This window comes from Crocodylus porosus, unplaced genomic scaffold (genome assembly GCF_001723895.1).
Source record: "Crocodylus porosus isolate Cpor-Errol unplaced genomic scaffold, CroPor_comp1, whole genome shotgun sequence".
Taxonomy (NCBI): Eukaryota; Metazoa; Chordata; order Crocodylia; family Crocodylidae; genus Crocodylus; species Crocodylus porosus.
Window position 1 is genome coordinate 112683546 of NW_017728947.1, and position 24374 is coordinate 112707919.

Here is a 24374-nt window from a genome sequence, read left to right on the forward strand (position 1 = left end):
ATGAACAGAGACGAGTCCCTTGCAGAGACTTAGAGGACCGTGAATAACCTGTAGTGTCTCTACCTGTCAAGGACGAGCTCGACCAAGTTGGACTGACTGGCGTGCTGTCGACTATGACAAGCCTTTCGCCACCAACCACGAACCTGATTTTGGTTTTCTGCTTCACCTTCAGAATCTGCGAGACGTCTTGCTACTAGCGGCCCCCCGGAGCAGACTCCAGCAGCCTGCACGTCAAAACCAGCAACCAGATACCACCCGAGAAAACACGCTGCACACCTCAGAACAACGCCACTTACCTTTAAAAGAAAAAGGCAGGCAATTTACTACCAGAAGGGAATATATTTGCACCCAAATTTCTTTTCACACAGTTCGACCATTCAACAGAAACGAAACCCTTTATCTTAAAAAACAAAACACTGAAATACATATTGAAAACAAACTGTAGGCTTAGCATGATGCAGAATCCCGATGCTCATCCAGCCTCCTATCTGCATATGCAACATCCCTAAATGTCGAGAGGTCCCGTGGGCAGAGCTCCAGGCTGTCCAAGGAATACCACAAGACTTTCGTTAAATGAATCTGCGTGATGTGAGACCATCTGAACCATACAAACAAGGTCTAAAGGTGTCACCTGAAAGTCACAGATGCAATTTGATCAGCCATGACTTCACCTTTTCCACTGAATTCTCAAAAGGCGCCCTGCCAAGAGGCTCACTTTGTGTTTCGTTGCATATTTTTAATTGAACAGGCTGCATATTTGTAGCAACATCAGCTGCTGCTTTTAAACATCAGAATCGAGCCCTTTACCAAGGGGAAACAGCAATATTACTCCATCTGACCTAAATACAACAGGAATAAAATGCTTTATTTTACAGTTGACCCCCCAGCACATAGTGACAGTCTTGACCTGTGCTAAGTACATGTCAGCTGTAGGAAAAAGCAAAAGGGCATCTAGTAGGATGCACAGCTTCCACTGCAAAACATCACATTTCCACCAGATACGCAGCCTTGTAAGTACTTACCGGCTTTGGCAGCAATGGTAGACATGACCCGATATAGAAACGTAAGGAGGTTTGTCAGCTGCAACTAGTCTCGCAGCATCACAAGTGAGAGTGCTAAGATGCTGGAGGATTAAGCAACCATGTCACCATGCCAAAACAAGTCTGCCCTACAGTTGAAGTGGCATACAGACGTGTCCCCCTTGCAAAGGTGCCTAAGTCAGCGGTTCCCAAACTTTTTACGCTCAGACTCCAGGCCACTCTTGAGGGTTTCTGTGAATTGCACGGCACCCTATTTCAAAAGCAAATGCATGTATTACAGTGCTTTCCCCCTTGCAGATGTGGCAAGCACTGGGGGCAGAGGGAGCAGGCAGGCAAGGCCAGCTTGAGCCTATTCTTACCTGCTTCTTTCAGAGGTCCTAGCAGAACGCCAAGGTGCCCCATCCACCGGGGTGAGAATCACAGATTTAAGTATCTGAACTATCAAGCCCATATTTGGAGAAGGGAAGGAACTAGCACTGCCCCCTGGACCAGGAGGTACTCCATTAAGTCCATGTGGAACGTCCCCCAACTTACAGCTTTGGAACCACGGGCAGAAAATGGCAAACTGAAGCCGGATTAGCACAAAGGTCAAGCCTACCTTTGAGTCAGCTGTCAGGCACTTGAAGCACAAGGGCAAATGGACAACAGTGGTCTCTTACTACCCCCCGCTCCCGCCAGTCGTGTACCTGAAAGAGGCAATTAAGGCAGCAGCCCCAGGCACCAACCTAATGGGAAAATGGGCTGCGGGGGGCACAGAAACAGGTCTCCACCGCAGATGATGGCTGGCCACAATGCTGCGCCAGGCAGTTATGCCTCTGCCCCCACACGCCAGATTTAACAATGAGAAAGTAAAGGCCAGCTCTGTTCTCAGAAGAGAGGTACTCTTGTACATATGCTCACGCCCGGCACTGCAGTGCATCCATTTCTATAAATGGTGAAATGTGCATCAGCACTGAGAAAATGGTGGCAGCGCGCTTTTGAACTAAAACGCATCAAAGGTGTTTTAGGTCAAAAGCACACCACCACCATTTTCTCAGTGCTAACGTGCATTTTGCCATTTATACAAACATATGTGATGCAGCACCAGATGTATCAGCTGGCCTGCGGAGCTGACTTGATTGAGTCTACTCCGACACGCCAGATCAGAGCGAACAAATGTATGCACATAAATGCCCTCAGGCTCGACTGAATTATAACCACTTGCAACAAAGACTTCAGCAGAGCTGATTATCTTGAACAGAACCAATTCTCAAGTACCATACAACCAGCGTGACCAACTCAATCTCAAGCACGAGAATCCACGTCGCCCAATGTTCCTGAAGTGCTTAAAAAAGACTGCCCAAACCTGACCTGCTCACCCCAATGCCTCAGTTACTCCGATTCCAAGTACACTGACCTTGGCTCTGGAAGAGCCTGGGTGAGGGATGCCAAAAACGCCCAACAAGAACAATGCACATTTTGCACAGATTGCTCTGAAGTGCACGTTATTGATACAAGATTTGAGTTCAGAAAGGTATGATGGAAACCTCAAATGAACATTTTTGTGCTTTTTCATTAAGTCAATGTTTTGCTAGGCACTTGGACCAATTCTCCAGCAAAGTATGCCAACACCCGTATAGAAAGATAGCTCTCAATGTGGAACTTTTGCACTTGATTTTCACAGTAAGATGAGATAGCTTCACTCCACAACCAAATAACAGCTTCTTTACCCAACCACTTCTGTTAATGATTGCCAGAGTGAAAACCCTTAAATAGTACAAGCCCACTGTTTTGGCTGGTCTGTTTTTTAGGGGAGAATTAACTGGCTCTCCTATTCTTGTATAGGAGAAAGTATCTTTGTTTCTTATTTTAATTGCATGTCACACTACAGATAGGCCAAGCATGCATGGAAGCAGTTTGTTTTTCAGTCTTTTTGAATATTTTTTCATACTATTAAATGCAACTTTAAAAAAGGAAAAAAGTTACCTGAACCCCTTCAGAGCTGCAGGGTGATGTGAAGAGCCAGACCTGAGCATGCTGCTCCATGTACATCAGCTGGTGGTAAGCAGCCAATATACACCAAGGTCCTGGTCTCCACATGAGTGGAAGAATGGCAAGATTCACTCCATGACAGGTAGTAAAAGGCCTTTCATTTGGCAGAGTGAATTCAGAGACCAACAAGGAGACAAAAGATGCTGTTAGCCCTGAAGTGATAACATCCAGGCTTTAACATTAAATTGAACAATACAGTGCGCTGGTTCCCGATTCGACATAGCTGACCACAAGGGATGCTTATACACATGCATCAAGGCTGCTGCAATGTACTGTACTTACAGCATGTCAAAGCAGACTTAATTAATCAAGTCTGCTGAAACCGTGCTCCAGCATCACGTGTATCAGCTTCCCCACACTGAAGGGTGGCAGGGGTGTTTTAATGAAAGCTTCTTTGATGTGCATTAAAGTCCCCCTGCTGCCATTTTTCAGGGCAGGGATACTGGTACATGTGACCACTCGAGGTGTTTTAATTAGAGATTGGAGCTGATCTAATTAAATCACGCCCCCCCCATGCCCCTTGGAGCACATATATAAACACCCAAAAAGAGCTGGTGTTGTCAATAGGTAATTCAGTTTTTCTTCATCTCTTAACTTGGTTATATTCTCTCCAGCTTGAAGGTGACAAGTGATGGAAAACAAACCCACCTCAATTTTACATCTTTGAGGTGAATATTTTACTTCCTCCATAAGACCGGAGTGTAACTTTAGAGGTCATGAGTGGAGCCAATGAGCTCAACATGTTTTCTTCCTGCAAGATATCACAACTTACCATATCCTACAAAGAGTGCGTGTATACACAGTGCCTAGCTTAGGAAAAGGGGTCTTCAGTTCAGCACACTGCCTTTCTTCCCCGACTTTAAACAAGGATACCAAAAGGGGCAGGAGGCTTTAACAGCTTAGCTAAAGGTAACTGGACAGGAGTATATCAAAGCAGTTTTAAAAGCAGGCTCCACACACACAGCCTAATGCGGTGATTTTCAATGTTGTGGCTCTGCAGTAGGCCACCAGGGCTTCTGCAAGGAGACTGAGGGTGAAAGAGATCAGGCTGGAACGTGGTGCCCTGCCGTTGCCAGGTCAGGTCACCGTTCGTCTTTAGCTTGGAGGTAGGGGCTCTATGGCACAAGTGATATAAAAGGGTTCTGCAACTTCAGGAAGTTTGAAAACCACTGGCCTAATGTGTTACACTGCTACTGCAGTCACATCCGTATTTATAACAACCTTTAAAATCAAGTGCCAGGATCTTGCAGAAATCAACTGTTTCTGAGTGCAAAACCCGAGACTGGGCATCCTTCAAAAGTGCTGTAAAACATTCCAATTTGTACAAACATTTAGCATACTGAGGTAGGCTGGTATACTGTTGAGGAGGTTTTTGCTTTATTTTGTTACTTTTTATTATACATTATTTCATTCTTTTATTTTAAGCTGCTCTGAGCCCATGTGGTAAAGGGCAGCATATAAATTGAACAAATAAGAAAACATGTTTATTCTAAATGACAATCAAGTAGAAGATCTTGGTTACGATAGCAACACACTTTTACAGCTCGTCAAAAGGAGACTGGATGCACACCTTGCTGGGGTTGTTTGACCCCAGCAGTCTTTCCTGACCAGAGCAGGGAGGGCTGGACTGGATGGTCTGACACAGTCCCTTTCGGCCTTAAACTTCCGTGAATCTGTATAGTCACCTTCTCCTTGGTTTCTCTACTCAGGGTTGCCATTCCCCATCCTGGTGCAATTTGTACTTTGATGCATGGCAGAGGGATAAAGCAGTAACTGAAGGACAGGAACGCAACAGTTTTGAAAATACGTTTAATGTCTAATCTTATACAAAAGTGACAGCATTTTCAAAAAATATCAAATCCTGTATTTATAGCTTCTCACTATCATACAGCAATATTTGTCTCATCTAAAGAAAATACAGCAGCAGGTGATAATCTATACTTTAAAGATGTGATTGCTTATATTTCGTATTGTAAACAAATGCAGTATGTCGATCTCAAAGCACAAGTCAAAAACAAACTTCTCAGCAATTTAACTCAAATGATGCATAGAAATGTACAAAGTCCATCGCGAAAGCTTCAGGCCAGAAGTTGCTCACACTTGACATAACATGTGATAAAGTTACTACACAGCATATAGGGACAACTGGAGTTTTTATACAATAGATTAACAGGTAAACCCTTTCACTGCTATGCAAGGAGCCTTGCTCACAAAACAAAGGGGCTAGGAAACAGTTTTCATGACTTCAAGAAATACGCATATACATCGAAAAAAAAATGTCCCATACGTATCTGAATTTTAGCCTAGACTTTCCAGTAATAAATCCTGCCTATTTCAGGAAGAACCTAAAGAATCTACTTTGGGAAAATCTCCATTCCCCAGTACTCACTAGAGCCTTTTCTACATCTTTTCATTCCCTGATCAAGAGATCCAGAGCAGTGCAAGTTCAAACAGGAATATCACTAGTAGAATTCATTCATTTAAATAAAAAGTTTTCATTAGATTTACAAAAGTAAGGGTGCAGACATCAAATGCACATTTTATTGAGTCAGATGTAGAATTAATTAGTAGTGGGGAAATCTAGGCAAATATACTCTTGAATTGAATTTTTTCTTATTCCTATTCTATAGGGATAGCGTCCTACACTAAAATTATGAGAAAAATCTTACAGAAAAATAAAGTTTCTGGTTCTTATTTCTAGGACTCAAAAATGCTATGATTTACGTTGAAGCGTTAGGGACAATCCTTTGTTTTATTGTGTTCAGTGCCACTATTTTCTTCCTAATATAGACAGATTTATCCTGGCTATCAGACCCCATGGCAATATGTTAGAACAACCACAGCTCCACAGCAGACTGCTCTGCCCTGAAAAAGATGCCAGGGCTTTTGCGATTGCCATGGAGGTTAAGCCAGCCTAACAAGTCTTACTACCAGGCAACCCAGTTTATTTTTTAAAAGTTTATTACGTGCATGCAGGAGGCCATGGCAAGGAAGGGGAAAAGAAAGTTATCTTGTTTTCACAGATCCACAAGACGAAGGGACTTCCTAATGAGCTGTCATCAGTATCACTAATTCCCTTATGTTTTTAATTCCACCTACCAAGGTGGAGTTAGGATTTCCCCAGCTGGGATAACATGATTTTTTTTCCATGGTTACAAAGCCTAGCTCATCAAGTACCATCGTGAATGCCCAAGTCTCAGCATGATGCAAAACTACTGTTGCAATAGTCCCCTAAAAATAGCTAAAAAGGTTTGTTCTGTCCAAGAGAACTGGCAGGAGGATAAAACGGACTGCAATATCCATTCAGGTGAAAGGCAGCTCTGCAGCAGAGCACAGACATCTAGTCGTTCAGCTCGCCCCAAACCGTATCAGGTCATTTGGTGAGGTACAATACACAATATACACATAGGTCAGAACAAAGGACTACCCCAATACCACATTCACTGGAGCTCCGACAAGACCAGCTCATTTCCAAATAGGGCAGAAGGGAGATGCAGCCCAAGGCCTGGTGTATCTAGTAGGACTATGTGCAATGCCAGAAGCAATTTTTTTGCCGTTTTGTCATTTGTACTCTTAATCTCAGGCCTCATTTCCAGGGATTATGAATAAAATGTGCAGAGTGTACACAACTCAGCAGCCAAGTCAATCTCAAATAATTACAACCCAGGTTACAAGACAGGGAAGTAAGTACCGACACTCCAGTGGGAATTAGTTATCCTTATGCAGACAAAGCCAAACTTCCAGCTACCACTTTGTAATCTGGAGTGGCAAAATCATACCTTTGTTTGCATGCACAAACCTCACATTTGTTCATTCCAAGTTAATTAACTGCACATCCAGGTACTTGATTTGCACAGAAATACCTGTTGGTGAGTATGAACAGGTGTGCGCACAAGTCAGACCAAGTATTTCAATACATAGTTTCTCTGTTAGAGTCTCAGACAGAGAATGAGTATATACAAAATGCTGAGAACACCTTCAAATTCACATGCTCTGATCCTCCTTAGTTTGCTGGATTACTGTAGCATGTTTAAATTAGACCTCTCGGGGAAAAAAAAATAAAAATCTCAAAGTACATTGCTTTTATTGACATTTTGGATGAACCTGAAAATTCCAACATGACATATGACTATCCATCCATTTAACGACCAGCACAAGTCTGGCATCTACACTTAAAGCAGTCATTGAAATTTAAGATTAAACATTTTAGTTAATCTTTGGGCCTGATTTTATAATCCTTACTTGGCAACTTCCATTTCCCCCTCACCCCCACCCTCCCAAGAACATCTGTCCAAGAACTACAGGATCGATTTTTCTGCTTGCTCATCTTAAGTCATTTTAACAAAACAAAACATGATGCCAGCACGTTAAATTTATGCAGGTTGCTCCTTCATACCTCAAAATGCATGTACAAGAGGCGAGTGCTCTTCACGACCCCAAACATTACTGAAACAAAAGTTGTAAAAATCTCTGTAAATATCAGTTGGAGGTGGAAAGCTACAGTACTTTGTTGCCCAGCATGTGTTCAACGGTAAGGCTGTGAAAAAAAACAACCCAATAAAATATAAGGTCAATGTACAGCATCTAGACAGTAACCCATTCTTAAGCACAGTTGAAAGCAGTCTCTCTCAAGATAAGCATACAAGTCAAATCGCTACTACCGTGTTTTAGCACATGTCTATCAGGGCTGTCAAACTTCTTAGTGGCCAGGGGCCGCATGCTCCACAGGCTGCACCAGTGAGGTTCATGGGCCCCATGGGCTGCATGGATGCCCCCTTTCAATGCACTGAGCACCCAACCCTACCCCCACATCAACTACAACCACCCCATGTGAATGCCCCCTCCTCATGCAAGCACAAAATACAGAAGCCAGGGGAAGGAGGGGGAGCCTGGAGACTCCATCTGCAACACATAAGGGGGGTTACAGCAGGGCAGGAACCTGGAGGGCTACAACTTAACTCCTGGTGGGATGCCAGGTAGACAGCCCTGGTCTATTTTTGTCTATTTGTATAGAGAGTTGAATTCTTCCCATTTTTAATTTGTGCTCAGAGAGAGCCAACCAAAGCTACTGCTAAACTGCTAAGTATTTTTAGGACCATAAAATGCAGACCTAGAGATCACTGTTATATTAATACAAGTGTAACAGTATTTCAAAGTCCAAGCTAGAAGGACTAGATAACCTCCTGAGTCCATTCCAACCTTAATTTTCTATGATAATTGCTTACGCCAAACATTTTGGTACATTTTGCTCTCCTCAACAGGGAGTTTGGCATTAAGCAGCTGGCTGTTCCAAGAGGCCATACTTTTTGCTAACGGGTCTTATACTATCCAGGTCTACCATTTTTAACAGAAGGAATTTTGGCAACGTCTGACATAGCAATATTAAAATACTCACATGGGGGCCACCAGGCATTGATGGAGCACCAGCAGGAGCAGACGGCACTTGAAAAGGATTAGGGGGTGTCGGGTACAGTCCTGGAGCCGGATAAGATCCTGTGGGTGGAGGGAATGGACCTGGTGGTGAAGGTCCCCATGGTCCAGGTGGGACAGTACCCCATGGCACTGTGGGTGCAGCCCCTGGTGTCTGGGTAGGAGTGGAATATGGCCCTGGGGGTGGGTATGGCATGCTAGGTGCAGGATACTGCCCTCCCATTGTTGGTCCCCATGCTGCAGAGGGCATGGATCCCCATGGCCCAACAGGAGCAGGAGGTGCAGCTGGCTCTGTTGGACCACCATATGGTCGTGGAAGCTCTGGAAAGGGCATATTTGGTGGAGGATACTGCCCTGGTGGGACAGGACCTGGAACAGCTGGGGGTGGATATGGACCAGTAGGAGGAGGGCAAGAGGGTCCAGTAGGAGGAGGAGGAAATGGAGCAGGTGGTCCAGGGGGCATTGAAGGATACATTCCTGTTGGTGGTGGGCCAAATGGCACATTGGAGGCGGATGTATTTGGTGGCAATCCAGATGGCCCTGCTGGTGGAGCACTCGGGTTGTTCCAAGGATTAGAAGCTGGCCAACCTTGCGGTGGCTGCCCAGGTTGCTGACTGGGTTTTGTGTTGCTCACTTTGGAGGCTTTAGCAGGTGACTGATCTGGTAAAGCATCTGCCAACTGAAAAATAAAGCAGTGATGAGAATGCACGCTGCCCACGATGGCAATCATCTGCTGTGCCTGACAGTCTATTACTTTTTGAGTATTGTATTACTGGGGAGGGAGAACAGGCTGCATCTGGTGCTGCTAAGGCGAGACAAATGGCATTTTTTTTATCCTTTAAGATGAAAAGAAAAGATATATGGACATGCAGTAATTATAAAAACCCAAGGGCAAGGAGGTGAACTACTGCATGAAGCAGCGAGTAATTTCTCAAAAACAGATTCAAAAAGCCTTTAAAAGTTTCCTACCCAGCCACACTGAAAGCAACAAATAGAATTTACAGTTCAAGAATGGTATCAGATCTGAAAGTTTGCACAAGTCAGACAGCACACACTGTACACTCAGCATGGCAGTGTGCTATGCCCACTTCAGAGCTAGCATAACACCCACAGCAGCAAAGAAAAAGGCTCCCAGGGCTGACCTCCCCATTTCTTGAACCATTACATCTGGAATTCAGAATCAAGTGGCTGGACCACATGATCTCAGAGAAAGGAAAGTGGTAGGATTACTTACCGAAAAGTCATCAGCTCCAGACATTTTACTGAAAAGTAAAAGCGAAGTTGATTAAAAATAATTCCGCAAGTGTTTCAGGCCACAGCTTGTAAGGAAGCTGGCTATCTGCCTAGAAACAGAGAAACTGCTGCATACACTCCAAGTGGTAGTACTGCTCAACATAGTTTTGCTTTGATGATTTAGACTTGAACAGATACCCATCTGTTACCAGTACAGCCTCAAGCAGCTCTGCAGTGGGTGAAGAGACAGAGCTTTAGTATAGCCCTCATCTATATTAGGATTATAACCACATAAAGGGACCCAAATCAGTAAACAGGGAGAATCTGGCCATCCTGGATCTTATATCCAGAACCTGTAATATCCATTTATTGACAAGTTGGACATTTGCCTAGGCAAATGTCATCTCAGCTTCTACAAAATATAAGGGCTTGTCTACAGGAAGGCACTTAACTTCAGTTGATTTGCTTCAACTTCCCAGTCACTGTATTCAAGTTAAAGCTTGTTAAACATACGGGTACATATTCTCTTGCATACAGCACACACTTTCCATCCCCAAAATTAGACCCCCCCCTAAAACTGGGGTGAATGTATTACACAGGAAGCAGATTTTTTGCAGCCTGCTGTGATCCTTGCTTTGCAGCGCAGCAACTCTGGTGTTAGCTTCAAGGCAGCTGAAGGAGTCAATGGGCTATTAATAGGCCATTCAGTTAATGGCCCATTGTTCTTCACTTTACAGGTGTTAAAGATCATCTCTTCTTTTTAATGGCCTTGAATTCCCCCAAGAAAAGTTAGCTTCCTTAGTGGAATTATGCTGCTCCGGCTTCTGGTCTCTCCTCCTATTTCACAGCTCTTTTCAAGACCCATGGAGACCAATATTCAGCAGTAGAAAGGGCTTTAGTTAAGCAGGAAAATATCAGCTGAAGATGAGGTTCTCTTGGCTCCCTGCAACTATAACTTTGGGGGAAGGGGGGCACAAAATGTTTTCATAACATTTAAAATAAATAAATAAAATATTATACTGGGGAGGGTGTTGTGTGTGAAAAAATATGGTACTCTCATTGAAGAGCAAACTGGCCCTCTACTGCCCAAGCATAATCCTCAGAAGCACAAGGGTACCTACAAAGTTTCATACGTGGTATCTTTTGTGCATTCCTTGCACCTGTGGAATAGTCAAAAATAACCCAGCTGCACATAGGCATGTCCTACGGTCTTATTTTAAATAGGTCTAAAAATGTACTATTCAAATTACAGAGATAACCTTCAAAATATGAAGTGATTAAACAAATGCCATGCTTGTGCATCACAACCAACCAGTCTAGTGCTGCTCAAATGAGGCACTCTCAAAGCTGGAGGTGCGACACCCACAGAAACATAATTCTGGCATTGCAGCTTGCACTGTAAGGGTGGTCACACACAAAGATTGGGAATGGCTTACCAGGAACCTACCCAAACTGCGGCAGGGTGAAAACCAACCAGCCCTGGCAGTCTTCAAAGCTGTTGTCTGGATCCGCACAACAGCGGCAAACCTGATAAATTAATTTCAATCTGCTCCTTCCGCAAACTGAGACACAGCAAGATCTGGAATCCGACTACTCATTAAAAAAGATGTCCAATATCAAGAAGAATGGGCAGGGGAAAAACTGTGGCAACAACCAGAAGCCTAGAGGGACAAATGCACAGACACCTACATCTGTGTGGCCAGAAGCAGGGAAGGAGGAATAAGTGGAAACAATTATACTCCTCTTCCCTCACCAACAGCAGGAAGCTCCTAGGGAGGAGGAGTGGGGAAAAAAACCCCATGGTTCTACTTTCTCTCTCAAAGTAAAAAGCTGCGCGGTGGGGTAACACTGTAAAGCAGACACAGCACTATCAAAAAAGAATGCAAGAACAACACCCAAACAGAAACCACAAAGGACAACCCTCTTCAGCAACCTGAGAGCAAAGGCACATCAACTACCCTACTAGGGATTGTCCCTGGAGTGGCACCTCTGCATCTCTGTATCAATCTGTGGCCAGGCAGCGTAAATGTCAGCCCTGAGATCAACTCCTAAGCCTAGGATGCAAATCGACAGGATATGAATAACTTATTTTAAAACTCAACATATTCAAACCTCAATTTAGCATAATCTGTTATAATAGTTAAAAATGAAAATAGTTTGAGAAATACTTCTTGCTAAAAAGTTTTAAAGGAAGTCAAACTACACGGAGCCTGTGGAAGTCAATGGAACTAGCTTTTGCTTAAGGTACTAAATCAGCTTCTGGCAATATGTTCTCTGCATCGGCAGAAAAGACCATTTTCTTCATTTCAGTTTACTGAACCGTACTAGTTGAAAAACAAGTTCACACAGAGGTGAGAAAGCAAGAAATTCAGCTTTCTTCATCCACTCTATGAAGATAAACTAGCAGCCAGAGGATGAGATCTGCTACTTCTAGAGTCTTGAAGGGGTTGATGTCTAGAAATAACCAGTTCAAATCACCAACTCCTCATATTTCCTTTAAGGTACAAGCATTAATGCAAGACCTAGAGGCTGAATCCAGGTCAGAAAGCCATGTCATATGACCTGCAGGGCTCCTGGAGAGGCCAAGCCCACCACTGCAATCTAGGCTCCACCGGGGATGTGCATTAGCAGCAGCAGGAGAGCAACAGCCATGTCAACCCCAGTGGAGGCCACTTCCACATCTGGATCCAGCCTGCAGGAGGCCCTGCAGGCTGGGTCTGGCCCAGGGAGCTGGGTGAGTTTAGCACCCCTAGTTTAAGGGAAAACATAAATCTTGCTATTAGTTTATGAACTTTGATAGATCATCACCTATTATTTGACTAAATACAATTTTTAAAAAATTATTTAAATGCACTTTATTAATTTTTTTTATTTCCATGTGCACATAGCTGGACATGAACATAACAATCTAGTAAATAAGAAAAAGGCCATTCCTCATCATTTAACAAAAATGGGAGCATCTAAGCAAACTTATGATGAGCTATACAGAGGTACTGTAATATAGATCTGTACGGCTAGCTCCTGGCTAATAAAAGCGAAACCAATGAGACTTAAATTCTAAAAAAAAAAATAAGTAAATAAAAAGCACCAATTTAAGATTAAAATAGCTTATTTGACATAATAATAATAAAGCCTTCCTGCTAATTGATTAAAGATAATCAGGAAAGAGGTGGAAGGGATACAGAACAAGATTAAAAATCAGAGACCTGTCAGTACACTATAAATCACAGAGGGCAGAGAAATGGAGCAGATGGATGTCTTTTTCGGAGTCGTTTTTGAGGTCCATCATCTATTGCAGAACTGAGGAAGATCGTAAGTCAAGGAAGGGAAGAAGTGGGGCTGGCTGAAAGGAGCAGTTATCCAGAATTTGACAACACCAAATAAGTTTGTCAACAGCTATATACAAAGTACCTTCTACACTGTTCAACCACCATACATGACAATTATTCAACTAATACCAGTAAACCAGTCAAATCTTGTCACAGAACAAAGATACTGAACAAGAATTTAAAAACACAATTGTTTTATTCCTTTACACTGGAGGGATAAAGCCTGGAACAAGAGGCTTTAGTGACAGTTATTATTTCCCAAGTCAACCTGATTCTTAAGCCTAGTAGAAGTAGGATAAAGTTTAAAGACATGAATGGGGCAGGTCAAAGGAACACCATTCAGTAACCTTAGTCTTAGATTTATGTTGTTTTACCATATCCCTGCCCCTTCCCTTTTCATAAATCTAAAGCTAACTTAAAAAACAAACAAGCCACCAAACTATAAAATGCATTAAGGTAGTCCAAACTATAAAATGCATTAAGGTAGTGTTTCTCAACCAGTGGGATGCGAAGGTCGTGTGGGTGGGATGCAGGGAAGCACTTCTAGGTCCATCGCCGGCACTTTTGGGTCAGCTACTGGGGGACCCCCCCCACACACACGCATCATTTATCATGGCAGGACTATAAGTACTACTTTTACGTTTATGAATAACCTCAATGGCATAGTGGAAGTGCATCAATTAAAAAAAAAAAATCATGAAGCAAAACATTAAACCGATTCCTGAAAATCTTATGAACTATTTTAAAGTACTTAACCTGAGACCATCCAATTATTTTACTTAAAGTTAATGAACTCAGTGTTACAGGGAAGTGCAGCAAATAAATGCACTGACTGTATCTTGTGCAAAAGTTGGGGCTAGCCGTAAATGGAATCTGAGTTTCAGCTTGAACAGTTTTGCTACGTGCCTCCTAGACGAGAATTACACAAGTGCTATTACATGTCGAGAGGAAGAAAAATGAAACCAACTAAATTAACTGACAGTTTTTGCACCAGAGTTTAGAGGCTGAAGCAATTTTCAAACTATTCTTTTTCAGGGGCTGGGAGCAGAGGACTTATTATGGTTTAAATAGTTTGGCAGGGAACAGGAAAGATTAGAGTTAGCAACGTTGATGTCAAAGTCCTGTCTCTATCCATTCTGCTGCAAGATAAGACTATAAAAACAAAAGGAAAGGCCCCTCCTCCACCCTTGGAAACTGTCCCTTCTTCCCAAGAGTAAATTTTAGCACAGGAACTTGGCAGCGCCAGGCCATTGGGACAGATCTGGTTGCTTTGAGACACCAAATCAACCCAAATCTTTACCCAGGACTATCAGGGTTAATTTGGAGCCTGCCCCGAATGCCTCCCTCATCCTTTACCCATAGCTGACCCTCAGAGGGTCTGCTAGACCCTCTCATTCCTCCCCTAGACACACAATGTACAGCCTTGCAGCAGACTCCAATCTTAACCACCAACAACCAGGTATGGAGAGGCCTCCAGGGAGGCTATGAAATCCTTCTGCCTTTAGAGAGGTGTAGGTTGTGTTGGTCTATTTAGTTGGTCTAATAAAAGATATCAGATTCACCCAACGAACCTTGTCTGCCTTCTGCCTTTAGAAGTTCCCAGGTCACAGGAGAACCAGCAAACTGCCTTCACTCCCCGAAATCACAAGTGGCCTCTACACCAACTTTTCAGGATTATGAATTCTTTCCTAAGTATGTCCGACTACCTGCTACTCCCTCTAACCTCCAACACCACCCCACTTCCAGCACCCAGCATGATATTCTCTGTGGTTTCCCCAATCCTGTTTCCACCCCCTCACATACACATTCATTACCAACACCCCCCCCCAAAAAAAAAAACAAAACCCTGCCCAGAGGTATTATTTGAAATACTAATCATGCTGCCAAAGGTACCTAAAACTAACACAGGAGTTTTTACCTCTTGCCTTTGCAGTGTGTTCATTTCTGTATCCTTTTATAATTTTTAGATTAGATATTTTAGGGGGCAGGGTCATTTCTCTTCTATTTGTAGGTCTATCCTTAAAACTAGTTTGCCTGCACAACCCCCTTCCTGGCAAAGAGCTCTTCTGTCAGCACAGTTTAACCCAGTTCACTGAACAGAATAAACTAAAACAGCAAAAGGACTTCCTACCTAGTATAACTGCACCTACATTATGAGTTTTGCTCTGCACAGCTATGCCAATGATTCTGATTTCTTTTTCCACAGTCCAAACAAATAATAGTGGTGGCAAAACCGTAAATGTATGATCAAGTATAAAAGAGACACCCTAAAGTTTATCCCATGGTCAAGTTCCTACAGCTCTTTCCTTCAATCACTGCGTCAGTCTATCATGCTTTCCTTTCTCACATTTCATGATTTATCAGAAGACAGGCCAACACACCCTATATGCATCATCGACTCTGACCTCATAACCATGCATCATTATGAGCTATAAATGACTAGTACACGTGGAGGGAGTAGATTAAGCAGTTAAATCATTCAACATTAGCAGGTTAATCTCGCTCTCAATACCACCATTATCTTTGTCCCAACTAGAAAAGGGCTGGAGTAGGGCTTTTAAATCTTGTCAGAAGTTTCCAGACTATTTTTGAGGTAGACATAAGGAAGAACAAAGGGACAAATGCCATAAATACACAGTCAGTGGTAACAATTACCTAGGATTCCAAGAAGACAAAGTAAATTTGCATATAAGGGGAATCGTTCTTCAAAATAATTGTCTCCCATCATCCAAACCCCACCCCCCAAACAAACCATTTAAGAGCCTTGGTCTGGCAGGCATGTAACTTCCTCCATACTAATATTTCTTGTCCTTCCCCTGTGGGATTTCTGCTCATTGTCCCATTACATTTTTGTTCTTCCACCATCTGTTTGCACTGGGCAGCCAATTCTCAGCTCCATAAAGCTTAAGGCCAGAAGGGACCTGGTTGCATGCAACTAAAAGGACATTCTGCTACCCATGTAATGAACCCAATAACCTGGGTTTAACTGAAGCGTAATTTGTATTTGGTTAGAACAGCGGTCCCCAGGTTTTTGGATCCACGTCCAAACTTGGCCACTGCTGCTTCTCCCTGCCCTCCAGCTGCAGTGTGGACATAGCTCCCAGCCACCTGGACCCACAGCTCTGCAGGACAGATCTATGTGGGCCACACATGGCCCACCCCTGGGCTAAAAGTATTCCTTCCAGAAAGGTGTTTACTGCCCATCTGAAGATAACGCATTATTTCCATGGGCAGGTTCAATCCTTCCTGTTAAAAATGACTGCCCTATGTCCAGTCTTAATTGACCTAATTTCAGCTTCCAGCCACTTATTCTTGTTAGGTATTCAGGTTGCAGCTGTATTGGTCTAGAAGAAAAAGTAACTGGGACTTGTGGTAGAGGTGATCCGACTAGATTTTTGGGGAAAAAAAGATCCTTAATTGCAAGCTTTTGGGCGTTGGAGAAAAGATCATAAAAGTTCTCCTGGGTAGAAATGAAAGTTCATATTTCATAGGATTTCAGAGGAGTCAACAGATGGACTACTCCTCTGGGCCCGCCTTTCTTAACTAGTAAGGTGGACTAGTCCTCTGGGCAGGCAATTAATTACATGTATCGACTCCTCCATATGAAATATGAACTTTCCTGATGTGTGATGTTTGTGCCCAAAAGCTTGCAATTAGAGACTTTTTTTCCCCAAAAACCTAGCTGGTCTACTAAGAGATCACTCTCTACCTTGAGTCCCAACTAACTCTTGTTAAGCCTTTTCTCACTAGGTTGAAAAGCCCTTTACTACCTGCATTTTCCTCTTTGACAAAGTGCTTATACGCTATGAAGTGCTTATATACATTAAAAGGCAAACAGGACTCGTAGTAATGATCTTTTATTAAACCAACTAGATTTTTGCAAAAATTGAAAAAAAATTTAATTGCAAGCTTTCAGGCACACAATTCAAAACTTGCAATTAAAGGGGTTTTTTTTATTTTTGCAAAAATCTAGTTGGTTTAATAAAGGAGATCACCTCTACCACGAGTCCCGATCATCTGCAGGGTTGAAAGGCCCTTTATTACCTGCATTTTCCTCTTTAACAAAGTGCTTATACGATATGCAGGGCGGCACTTGGTAGCCACATTGGCCCGAGACAAGACGCCATACAAAAAACCGTTAATCTTGGCTGCAAAACAATGCCTGTTATTAAACCAACTGGGAAATTACAGGAAAATGGTCCTTGCCTGACGAAGGGACTTTGATCCCCAAAAGCTTGCAGAAAAGCACCATTTTCTTGCGATTTTCCCGGTTGGTTTAATAAAAGGCATCATTTTGCAACCAAGAATAATAGTTTTTTGTACGTCGTGCTCTTTAGACTCCAGGAACATGGACGGCATCGCCCCACTAGGGCCCGTCTCGACGCTCGTCCGGCACGGCGCCTGCCCTGCCGCGAGGGCCGTTGGCGTCCAGAAGACGGACCCCCGACCCCGACGGGCGGCTCCCTGCGCCCCTCAACACACGGCCCCGCACCTCGCCGCCTCCCACGCGGCTTCTTCCGGACGGGACTGCAAGGGCGGGGGGGCCTCCCCTTACCTGAGGCGGGACGGGGACGAGGAGGAGGAGCAGGCGGAAGCGGCCCGGCAGCGGCGACAGCACGACCCAGGCGGAAGCGGAAGCGCAAGCGCGTCCTGACTCCGCTCCGGAAGGGCACGAGCGCTCGTCCCGCCCCTTCCGCAGGTCAGCGCTCCCCGCGTCACGTGCTGGAATGCGGAGGGGAGGGGAGGGAGTCACGTGGTGCGGACCGGGCTGGGAGAGGGAGGCCCCTAGCGGCGGCACGCGGAACTGCCAGGTGGGGGTGGAAGGGGTGGGTCTGTCTCTTATCTACCTCCACGCACCCACCCACCCACGAATCAGTCCATGCACGCACCCATCCTTCCTTCCATCTATCATCCACCCATCCATCGACACCCACCCAGCCACCGATCAATCTATGCACACACCCATCCTTCCATGCATCTATCATCCACCCAGGCACAGATCAACCCATGCACACATCCATGCACACACCCCTTTCTTCCATCCACCCACCCAGGCATGACTCAGTCCATGCACACACCCATCCTTCCTTCCATCCATCACCAACCCAGCCACTGACCCTGCCATGCATCCACACCCATCCACCCACCCAGCTGTGGGTCCCTGCATCCACCTATGGATCCATCCACCTACCTACCTCTGCCCATCACCTACCGTGGCAATGTAAGAGCGATGTTGTAGCAGCTATGGACTAGAAACTGTGCCAGAGGCAAAGATTTCTTTGGGTGGGATCTTCCATTGGGCTAAATGCAGTTGGGATAAACTATGTGGTTGGTCAAATACAAGACATCACCCTAAGAAATCCTTGCCTTCACATCATGTAGAAGTAGATTTGCACCTTATAGACTACCCAACAAGGAACCTGGTTTTCTGTGATTTAAAAAAGAGGGCAGGGGGACAAATGCTAGAAGAGGCAAACAAATGAGCAGTAATGAAGCAAGCTTCAGCTCATGAAAGCTTGTACCATGCATGGTATACAGGGTCTTCATAAAGTCTTTGTGACTTTTAAACTTTAATAACTTAGGTTGTAGGTACGCTAGAAACAATCTGTAAACAGCATTTCAAAGCAAATTTGTTAAATTTTTAGGACAACTAGAGTACACATAACCACCAGGCATCATGATACAGCGCTCAATCTGATCTTCCAACTCCTTGAAAACGTTTCCCAGTTGCTTTTGAGTTACTGCACTAATTGCACTGGTGATCCTAGCCCTAAGTTCCACCCAAAGAACGTGGTTTTGACAAGTTAACTACACTTTTAACATGTCCCCATAAAAAGAAGTCCAATGGCGACAGGGCAGGTGAACGAGGTGGCCAAACAATTGGTCCACGTCTGCCTACCCACTTCTCTGGGAAAACGTCATTTAGGAACTGTTGTACATTCACAGCGTAGTGGCACAGGGCTCCATCTTATTTAAGAATAAATTAATTATTACTTATGAAGTCTAGCATTGTGTACTTCAGTTGTCCCACAACTTTAATACATTTGCTTTTAAATGCCGTTTACAGATTGTTTCTATCATACCTACAACCTAAGTTATTAAAGTTTAAAAGTGCCCAAGGACTTTATGAAGACCCTGTATATGTCTACACGGTGCAGAGCTACCCTGCGTTCTACCTGACTTCAGGCTAACACAGCTCTCTCTCTCCACGTCATGTACCTTGCACTGTGCTGTCTAGAGCCCTGATGGTAATCTTCTGTATGGTTTTAATGCCACAAATTCAAATTAAATTCAACCTGAAATACATATGCTCTATTCTGCAAATGTTTATGGGTGTGATTATTCTATGAGACTGCTGGTGGCGGTGAGGTTCAGATAGCATATACAAGTCTGTAGGATTGGGACTCTCATCCCATGCTCATTGCTGATGTCCCAGGTGTGCCTCTACTGTAAATTCTCAAGGTCCTGACCTGCTCCCTTTGGCATACCGTGGGGAAAACACTTCAACAGGAGCAGGCACCACTTGTTATCGTAGCTGGAGCAGGAATGAAAATGTAGTAAGTTTGCTGATGCCACTTACTTGCATCAAACACTGTTTCCTAAATCTTAAGCCCCAATTCTTTTATGAAGCAAATGACCATTTAATAGTATCCCTGATGCTCAGTTCACTCAGCATTTAACCAGGTATCTAAAGCCAGTTTTCAAAACCTTTTCTTTAATGTTCTCTTTGGGCTTTTTGATGGATTGGCCAGTATCTTTATCACTGGCCGGTCCATCAAGAGGATCCCCCCACTTGGAAAAGCAAAGAATTCGAATAATAGTCAAGCTGTCCTTCCCAGTGCTGCACCATTCACAACGGCTGATTTCAAACTAGAAAAGTCTCATATATTCCAGGGAAAAGAGTCCCCACATGCACAGCATACACAGCAGTGACAGCAGGAGTTCAGACGGTGCCTGCATTTTACTTGAACACCACAGTAGCTAGAAATGTTAATGAGCAGCTAAGGCAGGTTACAACGTCTTACTGTAAAAATTGAACAACTTGCCATCCATCAACAAATTGACAAGTCTACTAGCATGCAGCTAGGGACAGGTAATGTGTTTTATGCATATGCCTTTCTTCCCTTCATAAGCAGCAGAAAGGAGCCTGTTTTTGCACAAAAATCCATTGACACCTCCTGTTTGCCATTTATTTCAACACATGCAGAAGGAATACATGTTTTGAGAAAAAGCAGCTTTATGGGTTTTGTGTGCAACTCTTCTGTGTTAGAGTCGGGAGTTCGTAAGTATGGATGTGTGTATACACACACTCACTGTATTTACCAGACAACACTGCTTGTGCATTGTAAAACAATCGGGGGGGAAAAACTAACACATTTTGGATAAAAGCCCGTTTTTACCACGGGCAGATAAGGTTCTTTGGGTAAATCTGATAGCTTTTATTAGACCAACTCGGAGTTGGAAAAATTCTTCTTAGCAGGCTTTCAGGTATAAATACCCTTTGTCAGGTTGAGGAAGCATCTGCAGCTGGTGTACACCCCTGTTCTTACCATTTGCACGTGGCTCTCACTGAGGTCAGCAGAAGCTATAGAAAACTGATAGCCTTTTTCATTCCTTAATGAAGAACATGTTTTACACTGTTTTCCAGGCATGATTTTTGAAGTTTGGGATTGTACCATGTGAATGAGGATATTGGACAGTATGTGGTTAAACATAGGCTGCATTACAGGTATGCACGGCGGGGATTTGTTTCTCTTTAGCGGCAGTGTTGTCATCCTTAGGCACTCCCTGTAGATTGGGGTTTGGAAAAGATCATTTGATAATAATCTAAAATTGAAGGCATGAATAATGAGCATCAGCAGCATCGTGATCATGTGAGGAACATTAGCAACTTTATTGCTCATATATACCTACATGGCTAAATTAGGGTTGGAGGGATTTAAATATTGGTAAATGAAGATTTGTACCCTTCACATTATGTTTTCAATTATATTTCATGATGTTCGTATTTTTGCATTCCTAAACAGTGAGACATAAGGGACAGCAGGGAAGATCTGGAGATATGACAAATATCAGAGAGGAATTCTCATCACACCCTCCAGGCTGTGTGCATCACAAACAGGGTACCTAGAATAACAACACAGACTTTTTTTGCACATTTACATAAATCCAGCTCTTCAGACCCAAGAAACCCATTGCAGAATGGAGAGAAGCAGCCTCTTTTTAATATCCAGCCAAATAAAAGGATTTTTTTTTGCACAGTTGAAGTTAGAAAACTGATTAGTAGTTAAGATAGGATGAAAATGCCAATCACTCAAAATAGAGTAGAATCATAAAGTTATTGGAAAATAACCTGTGGATGTACAGTATGTATACTGCTGGTTCTTACTGGATTATCCTCCTGCAGTTTTTATATTCAGGCCTTACTGTGCATTGGGAACATCATGCACTTGAAAGAAGTAGCAGAGCCACCCTGAAGCTAGATTTTAAAAGGCTACCAGATGGTATGTTCAATGCATGTGGTAAGCTTTTATGTGCTTCTCCCCTATGGCCAATCACTGACTGATAATTTATTTCAAAACCCTCATAAAATAAATCACTCTGAAAATCACGATGTCTTGAGCTAATACATGCTCTTCCTCTAGGCAAATCCTCATTGCTGGGAAGATAAAGTCATAAAACTGGTTCAAAGGGCAATAAGAGGGAATGTCCATTCTCTTTAGAAAAATCAGATGGACTGGATTTAACCAGAAAGGAAACATTGCAAAATATGGACAGGTCAGCTGTCACTAGAGACATTTTTTAGATAACTCCTGAGATTCTGGCTGAATTTGGGTAACTTCTAAGGGTGGGATTATGGAATAGATGGGACCCCGATTACCAGAAGCATAACTGAAGTATACGAGTGGAGGGAGTTGTAGTCTTGGGCACCAGTTTTGAAGAGGTATGAGAATGGCAGCCACTGCCTCCGCTGTAGTTTCTGGAGGCTTGTGATGTGAACATAACTTTTTATTATTTATAAAAACATACGCGACTATTTACAGTGCAGAGGCAATAGTTTTGCTGCTGCCCTTGCACGGGCTTTGCGGCTAGCTTGATCCTGTTCTTTGACCTGGAAGATCCGGCTGACCTCACCCAGACCATCTCATTGGACACCATGCTCACGTCCAGGAGGATTTGTTATGCCCCAGCTGCTGGCTTAGTCCCCGCCAGTGTGGCTGCAGTCACTGCCTCAGCCTCTGCTGCCACCCACTTACAGAAAGTGCTTGTTAACGCCTTTGCTGATTATATGTCAAACTACTGTACATGCTTGTTTTCAGGGTTGAAATACGGAGGCCGAATGAAGGCACTTAGCAGAGAGTAGGGCCATCCCCTTCATAAAGGACAATGATGATTTTCCATTGCTGCAAAGTGAGGAGGAATTACAGTTCTCCTGTGAATGCTGACCCCCCAGAAAAAGGTGCCTGAATGGAGCTGCTCAGAGAGTTTTCCAGTCTCTAAAAGGAAAACCAAAGTATTAGAGAGTGAAAAATGAGTTGGAACTGAATCAAGTCCTAACATGCAAACCATCGTGTATTTGTGATCCTGCACACATGCCAAAAACTAGAGCACTTTCATTGTAGACTGCATGGTGTTTGCTGTTTTGCTGAAAGCCTCGGCTCTTGGATTCAGGCCGTTACATTAGTTTACATTTTAATTTTTTTTTTAAATCATCTTTCTAGTCCTCTAGGCTGTACAGGAAGGCTTGAAAATGCGAGTCCTACAGGCTCCAAAACACTAATTCACCAAAAACTAATGTTAAAGTCAAGCTTATGATTTTTGTGCACCAGGCTCATGCTTCTTCAGCACCTGGGCATGGCAGAACTGTAGATACAAACTTATTTGATGGCCCCAAACCTTCAATGAATATTAATAGCTCCATAATTGGGCCCGGTGCTACTTCCCAGCATGTTATACTCCTAATCTGGAGCAGAAAGGTGAGACATATGGGTCAAGTTACATACATTCTTTTGCAGCCTTTCCTGAAGCTGTTTTATGTCATGTTCTTGTTCAAAGAGTAGTAAAGCCATTCAGGCTCGCTCATGCTCCATCCATATATATAATTGGATATGTACACGTACACACACACACAGGTCCAATTCCAAGAAAAAGCCAGTATTTTGGTATGGAGTATCCATGTAACACTATGTCTAATGCTTGACTCTACAGCCATGTGAGTGGCTCTGAAAAGACGGCTCTTACCCATCATGAAAACTAAAAGGCATTCACAGGTGTATGAAATTACAAATTAAACTGACAACAGTCAATACTGTGTCTATATAGGTCCGTCACTCATTTGCCACAGGTTTGCTGTCCTGCAAGTCCAATGGCAATGTCTTTGGTCTCCCATAATCTTTCAGTACAAAGCTGTCTGGAGCAGTCTGGTCATGGTTAGAGATGTGTATCTATGTTTGCACCATATTTGCCTGAGTATGCAGCATTTCTTCTGCCAGTCCCTCTGAAGTGCCTAATTCTACACGGCCATTATAGTATGAATTTCTATATATGAAATTAAGTATTCAGTACTAAGTTCCTCATTTATCTACTTCAAATGCTAACTGATGACATGCTGATATTGTTAAGGTCAGTGATCCAGTGATGGGTGCCAGAGAACACATTTGCAATCAGATGGCTTGTAATAATGATTAAAATGGTACTTACAAGGCTTATTTGGATTTGCATGTTCCTCTTATGACAAAAGGGCTAATGAAAGGCACATTATGGATTCTTATCCCGAATACATGAAACACTTGGGAAAGACTAGACCTAGAAAATCAGACTGGGTAGAGCCACTCTATTTGGATGAATTACATGGATTAAATATTCCCTTTTGTCTGGCAAGGAACTTGTGAAGGACATTTGGTTTTAGTCAAACCTGTCTGAAGTTTTTATCTGCCCTTTGCGTTTAAGGGCAGCTGCACAGATAAAGCCTAGTTCCACCTGATTTTGTCCAGCCCCAGAATAAGATCATATCTGCATTAGAACCTTGTGCCACTACAGAAACATCTCTATGGGGTGCGATCTTTTAAAACATTTTTATATGGTCCAGAGCAATGATACTAGCATAAAACGTGCCAGTGCTGGTATAGCTTATGAACTGAACAGGCAAAAACGTATTTTTGCTGATAGGAACCAGAACTACTGGTTTGCTGATTTTGCTATTCTTGCTCTACCAGGAGCCTTTCCAGTGCAGACCCCAAGGTGCAAATTAAGCGGGAAGCTCAGGGGATGGAAAGCCCCCTTCCATAAGAGATGAGCACCCCCCTGTAAG

General features: G+C 43.4%; 1 protein-coding gene across 2 annotated transcripts; it reads right to left on the minus strand.

The window, feature by feature from the left end:
- Nucleotides 1-4426: 4426 nt before the first annotated feature.
- On the minus strand, nt 4427-17704 carry MAPK1IP1L (mitogen-activated protein kinase 1 interacting protein 1 like). Of its 2 annotated transcripts, XR_002103850.1 has the most exons (5): nt 17619-17704; nt 9736-9763; nt 8467-9180; nt 7468-7608; nt 4427-4844 (listed from the first exon to the last, which is right to left on the minus strand). XR_002103850.1 is itself a non-coding variant. In XM_019550971.1 (4 exons), exons 2-4 carry the CDS (start codon nt 9757-9759, stop codon nt 7597-7599), a joined length of 750 nt encoding a protein of 249 aa, XP_019406516.1. In that variant the 5' UTR covers nt 9760-9763; nt 17619-17704; the 3' UTR covers nt 4866-7596. The 2 variants fall into 2 exon arrangements, 1 of the variants encoding a protein (XP_019406516.1); XM_019550971.1 differs by lacking the exon at nt 4427-4844 and having other exon boundaries at nt 4866-7608.
- Nucleotides 17705-24374: the final 6670 nt, after the last annotated feature.